This window comes from Lepidothrix coronata, unplaced genomic scaffold (assembly GCF_001604755.1).
Source record: "Lepidothrix coronata isolate B3197 unplaced genomic scaffold, Lepidothrix_coronata-1.0 Scaffold278, whole genome shotgun sequence".
Taxonomy (NCBI): Eukaryota; Metazoa; Chordata; class Aves; order Passeriformes; family Pipridae; genus Lepidothrix; species Lepidothrix coronata.
Window position 1 is genome coordinate 183336 of NW_016690458.1, and position 13380 is coordinate 196715.

The 13380-nt window shown below is 53.4% G+C and overlaps 1 protein-coding gene across 3 annotated transcripts in view; it reads right to left on the minus strand.

Moving 5' to 3' along the window:
* Positions 1 to 13380, minus strand: part of LOC108508009 (rho GTPase-activating protein 39-like) — a 55911-nt gene that overhangs the window by 15699 nt on the left and 26832 nt on the right. For all 3 annotated transcript variants that reach the window (XM_017836479.1, XM_017836478.1, XM_017836480.1), the window contains exons 2-3: positions 12228 to 12620; positions 2326 to 3628 (exon numbers count right to left, since the gene is read on the minus strand). In XM_017836479.1, the coding sequence (XP_017691968.1) occupies positions 2326 to 3628; positions 12228 to 12620 (1696 nt within the window). The remainder of the gene's footprint in view (positions 1 to 2325; positions 3629 to 12227; positions 12621 to 13380) is intronic.

The following is a 13380-nucleotide window of genomic DNA, read 5'->3' on the forward strand; positions in this document are numbered from 1 at the left end:
AGAAGTGGGGACAGTTGCTCCCACCCACAGCCTGCAGTGATCAAACTCATCTGCTCCAGGGACAAGTCCACTGATCACAGGTTCACAGAGATCAGCAGCACAGACAGAGACCTTCCTTCCTCCCAGACTCTGTACTTTTTACATGTAGGCCATCCTTGTTTCCCAGCAATCACTACAGATAACTACATCATTAGAGCTTTGGTAGTATTCGTCCCAAGAAAACATGAGTCATGATTATTTGAGAGAAAAGATACTTCTTTTGCCCATCCAGAATTCTTAGTTTTGAATGAAAGTGGCAGCCTGGGACACATATTGAACCCAAGCACCCAAAAAATTGTTTTAGGAAATGGACTTTTCTGTTAGACTTGAAATTCCCACATGGAGCAGCCAAGAGCTAAAGAGCCCACATTTCACTCTGTGTTCTCCAAGGAGATCGCTAGCAAGCGGAAAAAGCTAGACAAGATAATCTAGAGCTTTTTGTTTTTTAAAGGAAGACAAAAAACACATGCAGTAAATTTTGGTTTTGAAGTGGAAATAGTGAAATCAAACGTATTTTCCTTCTTTGCAGACCACCTTTAACTGCATGCCACACTCTGCTCTGGTCATGGTCTACAGTCAACCCCAAACCACACAGTAGTTCTTAGAAGTTTAGGGCAAGTCAGCATTTTCTTCTTCATATAGAGGAACTGCCGAACTCATGAAAGAGGCTCATGCAGTCCAACCTTTCCCTATCTTACACCCAACATGTCCCTACACGTGGATGATGGGATTAGCACACATCACATTCCACCTCTTATTGCCAGCCGGGGGCACAATCAATTCTCCCCTTTTTCTACATTGTGCTTTGTATCCTTTGAGTTACTCCTCTACTTCCTCACCCTCTCTGAATTCACTCAACACACTGACTAAAAATCCCTGCCTGCAGTTCTCTGCCATCTCCACATCCTCAGTCTCCTTCAATTCACCTTCCCTGCCCAGGGTTGGTTTTCCTCCTATCACCTTACCCGCTCCTTCAGCATCTTTCTTCTGAGGAGCCACCTCCTCGTACTCTCTCAAGGTTCAGCAGGCTCTGGGTTCTCTGCTCTCTCTGAAGTTTATCTCTCACATCTCATTCACACAGCTCCCCAGCTGTTATCTTTGTACTGACAGCACACAGCCACCTGTGCTCAGCCTGTCTCAGAACCTCTGCCCACATTCCTCAGATAATGAGAGTCCTTGTCTCCTCGTTCTCCTCTCCATCTCACAGGCGCAGCACAGGACATCGCTGATGACTCAAGCCACTCACTGCCATTTTCAGCTAAGGCAGCGATTTTGCTGCCATGTTCTCTGCAACTTCCTCCTCTCCTTACTTGGACTCTTACATTTCTGAGTACTTCTGTGAATATTTCTTTATTTAGTGACTCTCTGCCTTTACCACAACATTCATCTCCTTACATCTTCCACTGTATTCTCCTTCCCCATATTATGACACATGAACTATTCTTCTTCATTTTCAAGGCCAACAGCCTATCCCCAAACCACCATCTCTTGTGGATAATCAAGACATCAAGTCTCAGCTCTCCCTGTCAATGCAATGAGGTGTAACACAGCTGGAAGACCATAGAGCAGTTTTCCACCAAGTCTAAAGAGGCTGTGAAATGGAATTCCTGAACTATTAACAGTAGATTGTATAAACTTGATCTGGCTCTGTGCCTGAAAAATGGGAAATGCAGGAACGTGACATCAGTCTTCCAAGAGATTTCAGGTGACAGCAAGGTACTTGGCAAACTAAATTCTGCAGAAGTGCTGTGTAATAGAGAAAAACTACTCGCCTTGTGCAGGCACACTAATGGGCTTTAAAATAATTAACACTGGTTTTCTAAATGTTTCCATTTGATGCTCGGGAATTGGGAGGGAGAAGAGCATATGAGGAACCATCAGAAAAAGAAGAGAGAAAGAGGAATTGCTGCCTCGTGGCCATGTAAATCCTGACGCCCGTGTCCTGCACCCCACTGACTCAGATCATCCCAGCAAAGGAAGGACATATGAGGGGTAAGGGCTCCCAACAAAGACACGAGTGACAGTAAATTGATGGGGCAGCAGATTTACCCAAACAGAGCAGTGCTGAGGTCATGCTGGGCATGAGCCCTTAGTCCCTGCAAGTCCTCCTCCTCTCACATCACTGGCCTGAAATGAGGTCTCCACCCGCAAAGCTGTGAAGCTTTGTGACCTGTTTCCTATTTTGCAGGCCCAGACGTGTTTTGAACCAACCCCCCCTCGGGAGCAGTTTGCACCACGACAGTTCAGCCAAGGCCCCCGATTCCCCGATTCCCCGCCGCGCGGTACCTGTGAGGAGAGGCGTGTGGCATCCGATGAAGCTAAGCTTGTCTGGCTGGTCACGTTCTTTTCTAAAGAATCTATTTTCTCAAAAGTCCTCTTCTGCCTCATTGTGTCCTGCAGAGCAGCTGCATCACTGGGAAAGCCCTCCCTCATCTCCAGGCCCTGCCTGTACAGAGACCTGTTGCTGGCCGAGATGTCGTCCCTGGAGCTCCGGCTGATGCATTTTTTCAAGTGGTCAGACTGAAACCTGACCTTGCTGCTCTCTGCTGGGACACCACTCTCCAGGCTCTCAGCATCCAGGCTGGCTTTGCTTCCCCTGCAAGCTGCTGACCTGCCCACCACTGCACGCATCTCAGCGATCACTTTATCGTTCAGAGCTGTGAGCTCACTGCTGCTGCCCACAGAGCCAGGTCTTACTTGACCTGTTCCTTGCCTCCTTCCTTTCCTTTTTCTCAAGCTTGGAGAAGGGCCGGTCGAATAACCAGAATCCTGGTGGCTTATACCAGCTGGGTACTCCTGAGTCTGCAGGCTGTTCTGACGACTGTGGTGGAGTTCCATGTTCTTGAGGACGTTGGCTTCCAAGATCCTCCAAGACTGCTTGAAACTGTCCTTTGAAGCAAGCTGACCAGGCAGTTTAGTGGAAGCATCAGCTGTTGCAGGAGAAGAGTGGGAGAGTTTGGCAGACTGGTCAACATTGACCATATGTTTTATGTATTCCCTGCCAGCTGGGCTGTATTCAGTGGAAGAGGGATTTCTTGCATGCTTCTTTGCAGCTTGTTGCTGTTGCATACTGGGATGCTGCAATAATTTGGTCGGTTGCAGCTGCTTTTTTAAGCTATTGCTTGGTGACCTCGGTGGAGACATGCCACTCACAGCAACGCTTTCTGTGTCCATATCGACTGGTGGCTCATCGTAAATCGGTGACTCTAGCGATGGCTCATCGTATATGGGTGCAGGGGAGGCATACTTGGGGGATGCAGGCTGGGGGGTTCCTGTCCGGCTCCTGGGAGGTGTTTGAGAAGTTGGGCCATTCATCAGCACCAGGCAAAACCCACCGTTCTCTGTCTTTTTGATCTGCATAGACTGCTTTGTGTCTCCTGTTTGCTTTGTCGCTCCAGGGCTCTGGGACCTGGATTGAGGCTGAGCATATATAGCTGGTTTTGGAAGAGATTTTGGGCTGTTGGGCTCTGGAGCGCTCTGCAGCTGAAGTGAACTGTTTGAAAAGCTCTGTATCTGCCTCAAACTGTTCACTTTGACCAACATGGCTGCTTTTGTGCCTGGCAGAGGCTGCCACTGGGTAGGAGTCTCCCTAAAAGAAGAAAGATACAAATACAAGCGATTACTGAAGGATGGTATTAACTGGAGTACCCTCTACATCTACACAAATATCACATAGTTCCTCTCAAAGTGCCTGAAGATTCCCCAGCCAGTTACATCAGCATGTTATTTTTTCCTGGAGATCCCCCTTCCTGAAACAGAACATCATTGTTGTTACACACATGATAAATTTCTGAGTCGTGATCAGCAGAACGAGATGAAATGAGTTCATGATATTATAACCTGTTTGGTATCAGCAGCACTGAGATAGGACACAACCTACACTTTTAAACTCAGCCACCAGCATGGCACCCAGAACAACCAGCTGGAGATTAGCAACTTCTTCTGGACCACTCAAGCATTAAATTGGAAAGTAATCCCAAGTATCTGTCTTTGGATTATCCAATTATGATGACAGTCCTTCCAGACCACGGTATTTTGTTGATTTAAGTTTCCAAATGCATGTTTATTTTGCAGAAAAACCTATGAGGTCTATGGGAAGTGAATGGGGGCAGCCATCCTCAGCTCATAGGACGTGTTACAGCCCCACACAACATGCCAAGCCTCCTCCCAATCCTGATGCACTAGATCTGGTTCCCTTGGCCAAACCAACTGGCCCTGCTCAGCTCTCATGGCTGTGAAACCCTCCTCTGACCTGTGGTGGTACTCAGGATCACAACCCAACGTGCCCACTGCAACACCCCAGTTCCAAGGGCACTTTCTGCAGCAGAACAACAACGTGCTGTCAGGGCACAGCCACAGCCAGTCTGTGTTTGTGAGCTCTGAGGAGAAGAGAAGGGAAAAGCTGCTAAACCAGCCCGAGCTTCCAGGTTTTCCAAGGCACCACGGTCCCCAGGAAGGTCTCCTTGAACCTGGCCCCGTTTCATTCCCTACCTCCACGTACCTGCAACCAGACATCACCAGGTAAGGCTTGAGGGCACACTGCACGTGTCCTGTCTGTGGCAGATGTTCCCCTCACACCTTCACAGCCATTTTGCTCTGTTTGAACCTTGAGCTTGGTCCCCTCTCCACACTGTCCTCTGTGGGCCCTGTGCTGGCAGACAGACCCACCTCTGCTGCACATCCAGAGCTGCTTCTCGCCAATGTGAGCCCTTCCTGTGCCTGCCCTGCCAAGCCCCAAGGTACTCAGATACGCCAACCCTCCTGCCCCTTTCTCCTGCTCTCCATAGCCCTTTCACCTGGCTGGGTCCCAGCACAGCTTCCCTCAGATGCTGTTCCTTTTCTTCCCTCCATGGCCATCCCACCAGTGCATCTGTGTGGGTGTCCTATTCCACCTGCTCCACCCCAGTTACTTGCCCCACATTGTCTACCCCACACCCAGTGTCCCACATCTGCTCCCAATCATTGCCCTCTTAAGGGGGTGGTGTGCCCCTTCCCCATCCACTGCTTACTGTGTTTTTGGCAATCCATGCTCTACGATGGCACTGTGTCACTGCAAATCCCGCCCTGGCACAGCGGCACTGGGAGAGGTGCGGGTGCGGCTGGCGCTGCCCTGCCACGGGCGCAGTGCTGACCCCTGGCCAGGGTCCAAAGGCCTCACCACCCTCTGGCTGCACCTCCCCTTTGAAGGGCTGGCTCCCTTCCCACAGCAGAGCCCATACAGCTCTCTTGTGCAACTACCCAGGTAAGCAGAGAAGGCTGAGAAAGGGCTGCCACTCTGCTTCGCACCCTGGGGTCCCCCTTGCTCTGGGGCCTCCTGAGCATCTCCCACTAAGGCACAAAGGGTTTTATTCTAAAGGTGCTGACGGCAGGATGGGGTGGCATTTGTGAGGACATGCAGCCCCAAAACCCACCAGGCATCCCTCCCCGTGGGACACAGGGCCTGCTGCTCGCACCAGTGCGTCTGTCCTGTGTGTGGCCAAGCCCCAATCCCAAACACAAGCACTGCTGAAGACCTGTCTGTTCCTCGAAGAGCTCCTGGACTAACAGGAAGAACCAGAGCAGCCACACTTGGTAGGCTTTCAAGTGAGTATTTTTGACACCCCCACGGCTGAACCAGCAGCACAGAAGACAGACTGTCAAAGAGGAAGCAGGACAGAGCCACCCATGGGCTCCTGACTCAGCAGGCAGGCCAAGAGTGAGAGACCAGGAGGGATTGTAGCTCAACCCTACAGCCAGAGCAGCACTGTGCCTGGAACAGCACTGTGCAGTTGTTGGGTCACAGGGTAGCAGGGCCGTAGCCCTGAGCTGCAGGTGTGTCCCCCTGCCTTGCAAGACTTCAGCTATGGCAGGGCTGGAAAACAAACCTGCACTCTGTGGGAAGGCTCTGGACCCCACATCCCACTTCCTGAGATTTTTCCTCTCCCTGACTTGCAGCACTGCACGTCCAACCAGTTCTGAGCAGCTGAGACATCCACTTGGCCAAGGCTTGGCAGACCCACCCCTGGTATGGCCAGACCTGTCACCCTGTGCAGGCTCATCGTGTGCTGGTACTGCCTGGCACTGGCAGTGGCTGCTCCAGTGCCCACCAACCCCAGGTGACCCGGAGCAGCAGCACCTCTGCCCAAAGCTGTGCCACCTCCTCGCTCAGCTCTGAGCCACAGGGAGGAGCCTCTCCCTGCCCGCACAGCAGGCACTGGCACCATCTCCTGTCCCAGTTCACACCCACACAGCAGCCCTGGCACATCCCAACCGTCCTCGCTCAGGTGTGGGGCTGGGCATCTGCACAGCACACCAGCCTGGCCACAAGAGACAGGCTCCTGCTCCAGCATGGCATTAGGACTTTAGGGTCCCGTGGGATCCCAACTGGCAACAACCTCTGCCTCTGCTCTATGAAATAGAGCAAAGCCCAGATTTTAGCCCTCAGATGAGCGATGAGGGATTTGATCTGAAAAAGAAAAGGGGATGCTGTGCTCATGGCCTCCCACAGAGGCCAGCTGTCTACCTGTGACCCCGTGCCAGCCGAAGGGCAACAGGCACACCAAAGCATGACAGCTCCTCACTGCCCAGAGTCGCTTCATCAGGCTGGGAGGAAGTTGTCCCTTGCCTTGGGCCCAAGACAGTAGGACGTGGCCTCAGCACAGACTTGGCCACATGGGTGGAAGGTGGTGGAGAGCGGCAGGAACTCTGCACTGGCACAGGTCTGTCCCTGCAGCTGCCCTGAGCCCAGCTGGCAGGACAGCAAGACGAGCTGGACAGTCAGCCACAGTAGGTGGTGAGTAAGCAGTTCTGCCACAAGCAGCAGGATTTTGGCACTTGCAGTCCACGCCCCAACACGTTCCCTCCTTCAGGCCAAGGGCAAACTGCACACTGGGACCAAGTCTGCCCTGGAGCACTGCAGAGCCCTGGAGCCATCAGAGCTCAGCACCCAGGGCACCCTCTGACACTGTCCTTCTCAAGGAACAGCACAAACACCTGGGACTGTGACAGCTCTTCTGTCATGGGCACTGGCAAGAGGCAAAGCACCCACGTGCCCCGTGCTGGGGCCAGGGGCCAGACATCAAGGGGGCTTGGCTCCAGGAGGGCTGTAGGACAACAGCTCTGGGACCTGTTGCAGCTCATGCAGGACGAGGGGCAAAGGTGCAGCCAGAGGCAAGGAACAGAAAGCAAGCAAGTCCACTGTGCCACCGCTCCTCCCTGGCTGCGATTCAAGATGTGAAGACCAATCCAGGCACCCAGTGGGTATTGGTACCTCCCCAGGGCACCTCAATGCCCACTGTCTGCCCATTTTGACTTCAAGGAGAGGGTACTGCACCCAGGAGCTTTGCATTCAGGATTCAGACCACTTGTGCCACAGTAGTGTCCTTGCAGGGTTCTGCTGAGATATCCAGTGGAGGAGCATCGGAGTGGAGTCAGAGGAGACAGGGAAGCTGTGCCACTCGTGTGTCACTGAGGGCCACCACACTGACCAGGAGGTTTGTAAATAAATGTGACAGAAAAGGGAAACTTCTACACATGCGCTGTACCCCACCTTGCCTGTCAGTCTCATCTTGGACACACTGTGACATTTCCAGCCTCTTTGGCTGCCAGAGATGAGAGGAAAGAGGTACCATCATAGAGAGGACAAGACTTTTTTGAAAGAATCATTTCCACAGCCATGAACAATCTCTTGGGGCCATGTCTGGATACAGCTTCCTTCAACCCCATCCCCAGGCTGCTGAAAAGACAAAGCAGAGAACAGGGACTTCCTGACTTCCCAGCATGGAGAAAGGTTCAGCCTTGTCCTTCTGAACAGTGAAAGTCCTGACAGAAAGCAAAGCCAGTGGAGAAGAAGTATCCCAACACAGTCTCTCAGCTGTGCTCTTCAGCCACCAGCAGCAGACCCTGAGAGTCCCCTGAGACTGTTCCCTGTGAGGAATGCTTTCAAGTAGCTCCAACATAAACACCCCAACCTGGCGCTGGTTTTCCCAGCCCGCACCCAGTTCCAGCAGGCCCAGTGTATCCGGCAGCTCTTCTCAGGCTCCAGAGCTCCATTGTTTGCTTTTTCCCTCCCAGAAGCCTGGAGAAAAGACCCCATACCTCAGTTCTGCCCTTTCTAGCAGTGGTTTTCCTGGTGCTGTGCCAGATGTGAGTGGACAGGGATGTTGGGATTTCGGCAGTGCCGCTGCCCCATCTCCAGCGCCCATGGGGGGCAGGGGTGTGACCCACCCAAACCCAGGCCTGCACCCTTCTGAGGACAGCGCTGCAGACATGTGCAGAGCACAGTGTGTTTGCACACCCTACCCCAAGGCTGGTGGCACAAGAAGGAAACAAACCTGTATTAAGGATTCTGATAGTGTTTCTTGCTTGGTTATAAAGAACTTAATACTGGCACTACTTATGCTATGCCCCGAGAAACATGAGCCCATGAAAAGGCAAACCAGACTAAGAGGCAGAGGTACTGTCACAGCCGCCTTCTCGTCACACCCTTTTCCAACACATCTTCCTGGCACTGTAAGACCAAGCCCTCACTCCCTCCCAGCCCAGGATATTAAGCTGTTGGAAAGGTGGGCCAGGAAGGGATGAGCAGCACAACCTGCTGCCCACACAGAAGAGACCCTCACCTTCCTCTTCTGGGGGATAGGATGCTCCTAGGGAAGGTGGATTTTTATATGGAGGATTTTAAGTTGCACTGTTATCACAAGGAGAACCTCGGAAACAGCACTCTCAAACATGTCCCGATGCTGGGAGAACCAGAGGAAGAGGAGGAAAGGAGCTGGTCCACTTGGACAGCGGGGATGGGACGGCAGAGCCCACTCACAGCCCTGACCAGCAGTGTGCCAAAATGCTGCAGACCAGCACACAGGCTCCACTCCCAGCCAGACTGTCTTCTTCAGGACTTGGCCCTCTGCCATGCTCAGCCCTTTCTGTCCTGCTGCCTTGAGGAGTTCCAGCAAACCTCAGCACAGCTGCAGTGGCTCAGAGGACACTTCCAAAATGCTGCATTCAGCCCCAGGCTGGTCTCATGGTCCCCAAGGGAACATGTCCATCCTTTGCAGAGCTCTCCAGTGTGTGAAAGGATAATTTGGCTATCACCTTCCCTGAAGAGAGCCCATCTTCCGTCCTGCTAGGATTCCAAGAGCTCAGGAAGGGTCTGGAGCTGTGAGGCAAGTGCTGCCTGCTATCCTTGTCGGGCAAGGGAGAAAGGAGAGACAGTGCTGGGCTGGGCAGCTGAAAACCAACATGGGAACAAGAGCACAGGCAGAGGAGCTTCCCCAGGAGGCTTCAGGGATGGCCAAAGGCAGCAGTGACTCCCCCACGGCAGCAGCTGCCATTTCCCTGTGGGGGTGGGACTGACCCCCTGTGTCACCTCGGGGAGTCAAAGGCCAATGTCTAGAGAAGGCAGCTTTGAGCTTTAGAGAGCTGGAAGAGCAGCAGCAAGTGGTGGGGCAGTGAGTGAGGGGTGGGATGGGCATGGAGACAGAGGGAATGGGCAGCAAGGTGTGAGCACAGAGTCCACCTGTCTGGGGAGCATCTCTGTTCTGCTTGAGCTGCTGAGAGCACACAGAGGGCTTGGCAGCACTGAGATGTGGCAGCGGGCACAGTAAATTCAGCAGTACTGATAGAAGGCTCAAGAGAGGAAAGGTGGTAAAGAACAGTCTACTAAAATGAAAAACCTCAACCAAAAAGTATTACTAAAAAAAGGACAAAATCCCTTCCCCCAGACCTCTGTGGCATGTGCTTGCAGGGGGCCCCTCTTGGGGACTACACTGGTCTCTTCCCTCTCCATCTATCACAAGATGACAAACATGAAGGAAAGAAAAACAGCATCTTTTGTGCTGGCATTAAGAGACAAAAGCGAAACCGTCTGGGGTGCAGGTACCTATAAAGATGTCAAATGCTACCAACAGCACTCAACGTGCTCACCCTGTGTTTATGCAGCTGCATCCCTCCGAGGGGAGGAAGAGGACATGCTTGAGTTTGTCTTTGGAGAGCAACACAGACAACAGAACGAAGAGGCTCAGTGTGCTTATGCTGTCAGTACACCAGATATCCCAGTAAGGGCATTAGATCCCCTGGGAGCACTTGCTTGTGGCTCAGCTTTTGCTCCCCCTTTAATGAGCTTGCAAAAGGCAAGAAATCTCTCCTCGAGTGTCAGACTTGGGTAACCAGATATGCAGCCCCTGCTCACACAGCAGAGATGACGCCGGATAGATGTGCACGGAAACAAGCACAGCCTCCTGCTTCCAAGAAAGTAGCTTCCACAAACACTCACTGGTGTGGGAATCTGGAAGAGCCTTGCATGTCCAAGCAGCCTGTCAGCTCCCAAGCGAGCTGCCACTCGTGCCTTTCCCAGTACTTGCCTTTAGATTTCGTTTCAGGCTCAAAGTGCCCCAGGGTTGCTGCAGAAACCTGAGCTAAGGATGGAGTAAGGGAGGACTCCTTCCCACTCCCCTTCCTTGCAGGAGAACCAGTGGTGATGGTGACACTGCCTGGCTGGCAAGGAAAGGTAAAACAAACCCCTGCTCATATTGCATCACCCCGTCCTCCTATATGAGGGGACATGTGTGGGGTCTTCCCTGCTGAGAGGGCTGGAGAGCTGAGAGGTGGGTCACAGCTGGCATCTCTTCTCCCTTGAGGCAAAGCAACTCCCCATACTAAGGCAGAGGCAGCCACATTCCCTCCTGAGAGAATGAGTCAGGAATACTTTGGACTCTGTGGAGCTCAGGATATCTTACACCCTATCAGGGCTCTTGCACTGATTCCCCTGGAAATATGTAGTTTTGGCAGTGCCTGTCCTGGCTGCCCCAGACTGCCAGGCTGCAGAGGGACAAGGAAGGGAAGCCAGTTGCCTCATGGCAAATCCCATGTGCCTGTGACTCACCTGTGGACACTGGGAGTGACCTGAGGGACCTGGGAGCTACTCAGGTTCAGCTTAAGGCATTTTTTACTGGACTTCTCCTGGTAGGGCAGGAATCATTCTCTGGATGACTCTCAAGCTCAGAGAGGCAGAAGGCATTGGGAGCATTAGAGGCACCAGTAAAGCTCTGGGTTCTTTCTGGTGCACTTTATGTGCATCACCAGTGTCTCCCAGCCACTAAGATCAGCACTGAATACAGGAGTGTTTTGCAAGGAGCAGAAGACAAGTGATAAACCTCACTTCAGGGTGCATAAACTTTCCAGAACTGCCATCCTAAGTGGTTTTCATCATCTTGGCTTTCTTCTTCTCTCCTTGCCTGCACCAGGCACACAGAGAGGCAGCTTCGACCCCAAAACCAAGCTGCTAAAGCAGCATCACCTGCTGCACCGCCCAGAACCAGGACAAGGCACCATGGCACAGATGGCAGGACAGTCAGGCTCACCCTGGCACTGCTCTCACCCTTGGATGAGTCACTTTTGAGCATGACCCAACTTTGCTTGCTGCACGGCCTCCCCAGCTGTCAGTACCACATTCTCCAGGGCAGGATGATGCCCAGGGCAGGAGGGAGGCAGGGCAGCCCCAGACAGTGTCCCAGGTGGAGGGACTACCCTGACAGAGACTGGGGAGCCGATGCTTTTGTGCACTTGAAGCTGGCATGGTTTCAATACAATAAAAAAGCCCCGATTGCTGTCATTAATTTGAATGTAAAAAAATCTCTTAGCTAAACAAAATAGCACCCCGTTATTGTTCTTTCATTTCAGGCTTGGTGTGACCAAATAACTGCATCCAGAAGCTCTGTCCTTGCAATCCCACCTCCTGCTCTGGCTGAAGCTGCAAGAGCATGCCAGCAGCCAGCAAGTGGGGAAGGAAGGAGCCAGAGCAGCCAGGCTCACCCACACCCCACAGCAGCCTGACCCCTCGCACAGCAGCTGAACCATCCCAACAAACCCTGTCACGAGATTTTGACAGAGCTCTTGTCACTGCACAATGCTCCTGCCTGTCCCCTCTCTTTCTGTTTAGCACAAAGAGTGATGATTATCTTTTGATGTGTGTTTTTACGGTGTCTCACACAAACAGGGCCCAGCCCAAGCCAGGGATATTCAAGCAGTACCACAGTGGTGAAAGCAGACAGCTGTATCCTGGGAGGAGGAGGGCACGCAGCAGTGATCGGGGGCCTGCCAGCACTTTGCCCCAGCGCTGCAGCACAGCCTCCCACCCTGCCTGACAGGGCCTGCCTGGCAGCTCAAGCCACTCTTCAGATATAAACAGAGAAGGCTGACGCTCTCCTTACCTGCCAGAAGGGTCTTTCCTCTTCTCCCCCACACAGTCCCACTTGCCCTTCTCCATCTCCTGCAGGAGGGCCACGTGGACGGGGGTGCTCCGGCCGTCGCTGCCGGTGCTGCCGCGGTGCTGCCGGCCGGGCTGGGAGCTGCGCTTCATGGCCTGGAGCTGTGCCAGGGGCACGATGTCGCAGCCCTGGGGCCGGTGCCACACGGTCTGCTGCGTGATGGCATTGTAGTAGTAGAAGCGGTTGTTGTTCTGGTCGAAGAGCTCCCACCACTGCTTCTGGTCCGACTGGCGCACCTTCAGGTTGGGGGGGGGCTCCCAGCCGCACTCCCCGGTGGTCAGGTTGACATACATCCGCTCCTGGGAGCGGGGCTCGATGATCTCCACCCAGTCCGAGCTGCAGGAACACAAGAGCCGCGTTAGTCTGGGCCAGAGGCTCAAGGCAAACGGGTTGTCTGGGAGTCCTACAGAGCTGCTGCCACTGGGCCAGGCAGCCTGACTGCAGATCAAAGCATTGCTCGGGGCCGTTCAGCAATCCAACGAGTTCAGGAGAAGCCAGGGGAAGGGTTTGAGATGGGGCTGAGACAAAAGAGCAGCTCTTTGGCACAGGGAACGGGAGGTCACCTCCACCAGCCTGGACCCAACAAGCCCAAGGGCAGGCAAGCACGTCTGCTGATGCTGGGATAACTCACATCAAGAGCTGGCACAGTCACAAGAGTGCTGGTGCCTGGGAGATTAGCACAAGAACTTGCTTTCAAGAGGAGCAAGGATCTGCAGAGCAGGATCTGCTCCTTTTGGGAGCTGCACGCTCCACCTCAGGAGACCAAAGCCCTGTTTCCCAACAGTGTGGGCAGCCTGCCCCATGTGAGTGCCTGCCTGCAGGGTCTCACAGACCCTGCTCGAAGCCCACAATTGCCTGTCCAAAAGATAAATGTGAGGAGTGACTGGTGGATGAGACCATCTCCACTGCAGGCTCTTCCCCCTCTCCCCTGGCTGACAGGACAGAGCCCACAGTAGGGTGTAAGGTGACCCAATGGACAGGCACTGCTGTTGATCCACAATCCTTCTGCAGCCCCAAAGAGCCCCTTGAACCTCAGGATCCCTTCAGCAGCACCCATACCGGCCCAGCCCAGGGCTCAGTGAGAGCAAGGCAGGCA